Raw genomic sequence first — 7007 nt, 5'->3', positions numbered from 1 at the left:
AGTCTTTTGAGTCAAAAGAAGTGTGTTAAGAATTTTGATTTTAACCCAGTTATAGGAAATTGTAACGAAACTAATCCGAGTCTTGTTTTTCATGGCTTCTGGCAATTTACCAAAAAAAAAAAAAAATTATTATAGGCTCTTCCATTTCTCTTGGATGTTTTTTGAAATGAAGAGAAAAATACTGGAAAATGACAGGGTGAGAGGGGAATACAAGATTTCCTTTGAAAATTTTAGAATAGATTAACAGAGTTGGAAGGGACTTTGTAGGTCATCTAGTCCAACCCCCTGCCCAAGCAGAAGATCCTACACCAGGGGTTATCAACCTTTTGGACCTCCGGGACCACCAAACTCATAATTTTAGATCCCAGAGACCACTAACTGGTTCTGTGGGTGTGGCCTAATTTGTGGTGTGGCTTGGTGGTCATGTGACTGGCTGGGCATGGCTTGTATGTAAATATCATAAATATTTATATAAATAATTATATAAATATTGAAATTTTTTTATAAAAAAAGAGCAACTTTTACCCAAAAGCAGGCAGAATGAGTTGCTCACAGAATCACATTCATTCAGAAATCTATCTATCTGCCATTGGCTAGCTCAGCGTGTCACATAAAATTTGCTTGCAAGCAAACTCATCAAATTAACTCACAACACACTATGCATGTAAATATTGAATTTTTTATTTTAAAAAAGAGCAACTATTACGCAAAATCAGGCAAAGAAGGCAGATTGAGTTGCTCACAGAATCATTCAGTGATCTATCTATCTGCCATCGGCTAGCTCAGTCTCTCAAATGTGCTTGCCGTGAGTCTGCACTGAATTTGCTTGCAAGCAAACCTTCAGTCTTAAGGAAAGCAGAGCCGAAGATCTAAAGACTAGCTAGAAAGCAAGAAATCCAACCATTTCCTGCTTCCTAGCTAATCTAAATCTCCCAGCACAGCAGAACAGATGATGGTCGGGGGGGAATAGCAACTTAGCAGGCAAGTTTGCCAGATAAGGAGTAAGTGGGTGGGGAGGGTTCCGTGGGCCATGTGGGCATCACAGCCTTGTGTTTCTGTACAGCCTGGAGTAATTGCTTTGGGGGGGGAGTGCTCTGGGGGTGAGATTTCTCTGCGGCCCACCAAAATTTTCTCACGGCCCACCAGTGGGCCATGGCCTACCGGTTGGCGACCGCTGCCCTACGCCATTTCTGACAGATGGCACTCCAGCCTCTTCTTGAAAGCTTCCAGAAAGCTTCTTGAAAGCTTCCAGCTCCCACAACTTCCGAAGGCAACTTCTGTTCCCTTGGTTGATTGTCCTCATTGTCAGAAAAAATTTCCTTCCAAGTTGAATCTCTCCTTCATCAGCTTCCATCCATTATTCCTTGTCTCGCCTTCAGGTGACTTGGAGAATAGCTTGACCCCTTCCTCCTCTCTGTGGCAGCCCCTCAAATATTGGAAGACTGCTATCCTGTCTCCCCTGGTCCTTCTCTTCACTAGACTAGCCATGCCCAGTTCCTGCAACCATTCTTCACATGCTTTAGACTCCAGTTCCCTAATTATTTTTGCTGCTTTTCTCTGCGCTCTTTCAGAGTCTCAACATCTTTTTTGTGGTGTGGTGACATGATTTTTTCCCTTAAACCTGCAAAAATGCAGGAGTTTTGCAAGTCATAAATCGGCATTCTTCCCAAGAAAATAACCATGCGCATCCAACTCACCAAAAGCTAGAAAGTAAAGAAAACTGCACTGAATTGAATCAACTCAAACACAATCAGAGGTTGTGGGGTTCCTGCTGGGAATTAGACGGCAAATCCAAGGGAGCTGCAGGAATGGTCTCCTACTTACACAAGAGAGCTGAGAGCTGCCTGTCCTAGATGATGCTGTTGCCAGGCAGAAACTTGTCCTAATGACAGCATTCCTGGGGAGTTAAACCCCTGCAGGGCTGACAGGTCGGCACTAGTCAAGGAGTAATCTGAAACAGGAGAGAAAAATACAAGGGATTTTGTATTAAGCGTTCGTGGCAAAGCTATAAGGCAAAGTTACATCTCACAGACTGATTGCTAACAGCTAAAACAATTGGGAGGTCCTATTTTCTGCTGTAAATTGGTACAAAGATGCAAGCCAAACTAATTTGTCCCCCATCTCTAAGGATTAACTCTTAAGTTCATTTTTTATCTTTTTGCTCAAGGAAAGTATATGGGCAGGTTACTTGAGATGCTGAAACACAGGAAGTCTGTCTGTTAAGACCATCTTTCACTTATGAGCAGAGAGCAGAGTCCTTGACACAACTCTTACACAAGAAATTCAAGTGGACTCCTAGGAGAAAAACCAAGATTATTCCAAGGAGTAATAGGGTCCTGTTAATTCCTTTAAGAGCAAACCCGGAGGGATTATACTATCCAATTTCTGTTTATATCTACATACAGTTTTATGAATTGCAAAGCAGCCAAGGATTCAAATCTTATCAGCAACTTTCAGTAAATGAAAGTATCATTTACTCTGCAATTAAGCCTTCAAAAAGCTCTCCAAATAGCTTATAAAGCCCAGAAATAAAATTAGTCTCTGCTGCTTTTGAAAGGAGGGAGGGAGGGAGGGAGGATATAGAGGACAGTGAGAAGGGAACAGACTGGAAACCAACTCAAAAGAATACCAGTTAAGATGCAAACAGTTCAGGAAGCCCACCTGAAGATTAATGGTAAGTAAATTGAAGAGTACTTAAAGCTGTTGTCTGATTATTGTTCCAGAAGTAATGGAGAAATGATCCCCCCACCTCACTTTTGCAGGTGGGGACCCCCTGCAGCCTTATGGAACAGATGTCTCCAGGGTTTGATCCAGGAACTTTAAAATCAGGGCTTAAATAGCTGTCACTTCTGATTAACATGCAGGAAGTTATTTCACTTCATGATTGTCACTGCTTTTTCTCTCACATACGGAAGGAGAGGGAGCCGCAAATGCTTTTCAGCACTTAATCACTTTCTAATACTGTCCTCTTAATATATTCCTTTGCCTCTTGGGGAAAGATGAGGATAAAAATGGGTTCATGTGAAAGAGCAAGGATTTAGGCTGCAGCGTTGTTAGGGTTTTTTTTTTCCTATCTATTATTAATTGATGTTGGCTAGACAGTTTTTTCCATGGGCACATAAGAGATTTCTGAGCATGTAAACCAGGCATGGTTTCACATCAGGAAGAGTGACTGTGGGATGAAAACACCATGGCTTCATTTCCCTGTTTCAGAGGGAAGCTCGTGTCACTAATTCTTCGATATAAATTTTCAGACAAAGTCCCCCAAATGAATCGTTCTCTAAAATTTACCACAAACCTGTCTCACATTTTTCCCTCTTCTGTTTAATTGGGCCCAATCCTCAGAGAATGCTTGAACAAGTCCCTGCAGTTTTCTTAGCAAGGTTTTTCAGAGGTGGTTTGAGAGAGAGTGACTGGCTCAAGGTCACCAGGCTGGTTCCATGCCTAAGACAGGACTCAAACTCACAGTCTCCCCAGTCTTTAGCCTCATCACAACAACAAACTGGTTCTTCTTCTATCATAATTTCCATCTGCAGTATTTACCAAACCTCTCCCATATACTACTCTGCTATACATGACTAGTTTTAGGCTGTTGTGATGTTTTTAAAATATTTGTATTATTTGTTATGTGTTAAACTGTGGATCACTTAGTTTAAAAGATTTATATTATAATAAACCATTCTATGAAGAGCAGCACATAATTTTGAGCAATAATTCAATATTCGTGACTTTTGTCGGCCACAACGGAATGTTGCAAAGACAGGATTGCCTAAAGCAGGGGTCTCCAACCTTGGCAACTTTAAGCCTGATGGACTTCAACTCCCAGAATTCCCCAGCCAGCTTTGTCCATCAGGCTTAAAGTTGCCAAGGTTGGAGACCCTTGGCCTAAAGACTTAGAATCCTTTGAATGCGGCAGCCATTAAGAAAACAGGAGAGATGAAGAGCCAACAAATGTGTAACTTACCAGTATTGTAAGCTGTAGGCATGGCAGAATAGACCAGTCCTTGTGGCGGCAAGCTTGGAGTTGTCACAGATACAACTGGTGTTGCAAGAGGTTGCGTGGACTGAGAACTACTTAACCGCTGTGTGTTCTGTGAATGGTGACCAGAAAAACGAAAGTGGTCAAAGAAAATAAAGATGCATTGAAGTGAATTCAGACATGCTTTGGCCAAATACAAACTCTGAGGTTCTTTTCTTCTAGTGCATTGTTTATATTGCCACCGAGGTAATCAAGCAGCACATTTTCTTTAATTAACTGTGATAGAGTCATAGAATTGAAAGGGACCATTTGGCTGAACATTGGAACCACCTTGATGAATGAATCCAGATTAAAGCACTCATCCCGGCTGTCCAGCTCCTGTTTGAGCACATCCATTAAAGGAACTGGAATTTCTTAACATTCAACCAGAATAACAGTTGAACGTGTTTCAGGGATTAATTAAACCATAGTGATTTAATGATTATAATGGCAATTTAGTCAAGACAGGAAGAGAAAAAGCTGCCTTTGGACTCATTCCTATAAACTTTGCCTTCCCAGAATTATTGGGATCGTGTTGTCACATCCAGTTCTGGGGGGAAAGATTGCTGATGAAATGTATCTATATGTAGATAAAAGCATCTAATTAAATGAATTTCAAATCCTATCCTCTCCACAGTTTACTTTTTTTAAAATTCCAGTCCTTTCAAATTGCTATAACTGTATGTGTATGTGTGTGTGTGTGTGTATATATGTATGTATATATATGTGTGTGTATACACACACACACACACACACACACATATATATATATTATATTATATTATATTATATTATATTATATATTATATATTATATATTATATATTATATATTATATATTATACTATACTCAATAGGATAAACTGACATGGAAAGTTCATCCATGGTAAACCAAGCTTGCCACATTCATAAAACAAGGCTCCACAATACTCAAAATCTCTCTTTTCTGGGCAAACAACACAGCTTGAACCAGTCTTGGGGGTGGGGGGTGGGGGTGGGGTAGTTGCAATGCTAAATCATCTAATTGGAGGGGGCGGGGGTCGTCCTTTCTTTCTTGGCTTGATATTAAGAAGCGGTGATGCCACCAGAGGGCACTCTCCTCCTGTAAAATGCTAAAATACAAATGGATGTTTTACCCTTGTATAGGAAAACTGAGAGCTACTTCAAAATACATTTTGACACATTGAAAAAACCTCAGCAGACATGCCCTTTAACTTACAACAAATGGAATTTGCATGCAAACAATAATTAGGACACTGTTTTTGGAGAAGAGAAATGTAAATCTACGCAGGCATCGTTTGAATGAATCACTGCAAACCCACGGGTGTCCATTTTGTGTTTGTATAAGCAACTCATAATGCTTGAACTACAGTGCAGTGAATTTAAACTGGAAACCATGTGGAACTGTGTAAACAGGGCTCTCCAACCTGGGCAACTTTAAGACTTGTGACTTCAACTCCCAGAATTCCTCAGCTGGGAGTTGACGCACACAAGTCTTAAAGTTGCCAAGGTTGGAGATCCCTACTTATAATCCTACATTTCAGCAAAATTTGTGACTTGCTAGCAAAACACTTGAGCTTTTCAGATTCCATCTGTAAAATGGGAAGGTCTTAAACGGCTGACAAAATGGGAAGCTGTAGAGATGAAGACTGTGGAAAGTGTTTCTTATCCCTAAGTTTTGCAAAAAAAAAAAAAAAAAAAGTATACTTTGACAGAGGACAACAAACAAAAGACCTCAATTAATTGAAGACATCCAATTATTATTTTTTAAATGTAATCATCAAGATCATCTTACTACAGATGTTCTTACAAGATGCTTTTACAACACTATTAAGTGTTATACCTTATGATTCTTGACAAATGTATCATTTCTTTTTATGTACACTGAGAGTATATGCACGAAGAAAAATTCCTTGTGTGTCCAATCACACTTAGTCAATAAAGTATTCTATTCTGTTCTGTTCTTTTCTGTTCTGTTCTCATCAATATCTACACTCAGTTTAGTTTCTGGTGATTAGGGGTCAGAATTTTCCTGGGTTGTCCTGAAGGACAACTTTTTATTAGGAGATAATGGCAATTGTTGTTCTCTTGTAAAATCACAATATTCTCCTGAAATAGCTTTGCTTCATGTAGTGGTTCCACTCATATCTATAGACTAATCCCCACCACCCAAAAAAAGACACCAAAAGACTGTAGCTCAGCTCACTGACAATCTTATTGAAAAGTGCCTCAGGAAAAACTTGTATCCAGAGCTATTTAATTCCTGTATGGAACCGTTGGGTACAGTCAGCAGAAGATTTAGAGCAGGGGTCCCCAAATTTTAAGACTTGTTGGACTTCAACTCCCAAAATTCTCCAGCCGGAATTCTGAGAGTTGAAGTCCACAAGTCTTAAAGTTGCCAAGTTTGGGGACCTCTGATTTAGAGCCATCAACATTCCCCCTTATATTCCTCCTCCTCCTCCTCCTCTTTCATCTGAAGCAAGAGTGGTTTGGGCTGGTCAGATGGGGGTAGGTGAGTCTTGATACCCGGAAGTGTTTCAAGCTCAGAACAGAGTGTTTCCAAGCTTGAAAGTCTTTCCAAAAGAACAGCCGGTTACATTCAGAACAACTGCTTTGACCTTGAAACAACTGCCTCAGAATCCAGCCAGGCATTTCAAATTCAAGATGGTTCAACTTCAAAGGACTATATACACAGACAGGGTTGGAACCACAGCTGGCCCAGAAAGCAGCAGAACCAGCAACGGTCACTTGGGCCTTCTCGTGCCCTACATTTACCCCTGGGTTGAAACTACCGACTGCCTGAATCTCCGAGGTCACCTGAAAGCAGCTTATGGTCATCTATAAAGCTTTATAAGGCTTATGACCAAGCTACTTACAGGACCACCTATGCCCAAATAGTCTGCTCCACAATTTATGGGTCATCATCACATGTAGCACCTGTGTTTATATGGGTCTCTCAATTGAGATGTTTTGGCCTCTATGATAAATTC

The 7007-nt window shown here is 40.4% G+C and overlaps 1 protein-coding gene across 9 annotated transcripts in view; it reads right to left on the bottom strand.

The window, feature by feature from the left end:
- MEF2A (myocyte enhancer factor 2A) overlaps positions 1-7007 on the bottom strand; it is a 79063-nt gene that overhangs the window by 6950 nt on the left and 65106 nt on the right. For all 9 annotated transcript variants that reach the window (XM_087941320.1, XM_026709305.2, XM_026709307.2 and 6 more), the window contains 2 exons: positions 3965-4091; positions 1825-1951 (listed from right to left, as the gene is read on the bottom strand). In XM_087941320.1, the coding sequence (XP_087797446.1) occupies positions 1825-1951; positions 3965-4091 (254 nt within the window). The remainder of the gene's footprint in view (positions 1-1824; positions 1952-3964; positions 4092-7007) is intronic.

This window comes from Pseudonaja textilis, chromosome 13 (genome assembly GCF_049901715.1).
Source record: "Pseudonaja textilis isolate UNSWEBS1 chromosome 13, rPseTex1.2, whole genome shotgun sequence".
NCBI lineage: Eukaryota > Metazoa > Chordata > Lepidosauria > Squamata > Elapidae > Pseudonaja > Pseudonaja textilis.
The sequence above is the reverse complement of the archived record's forward strand: the minus strand, read 5'-3'. Positions and strand labels throughout refer to the sequence as shown.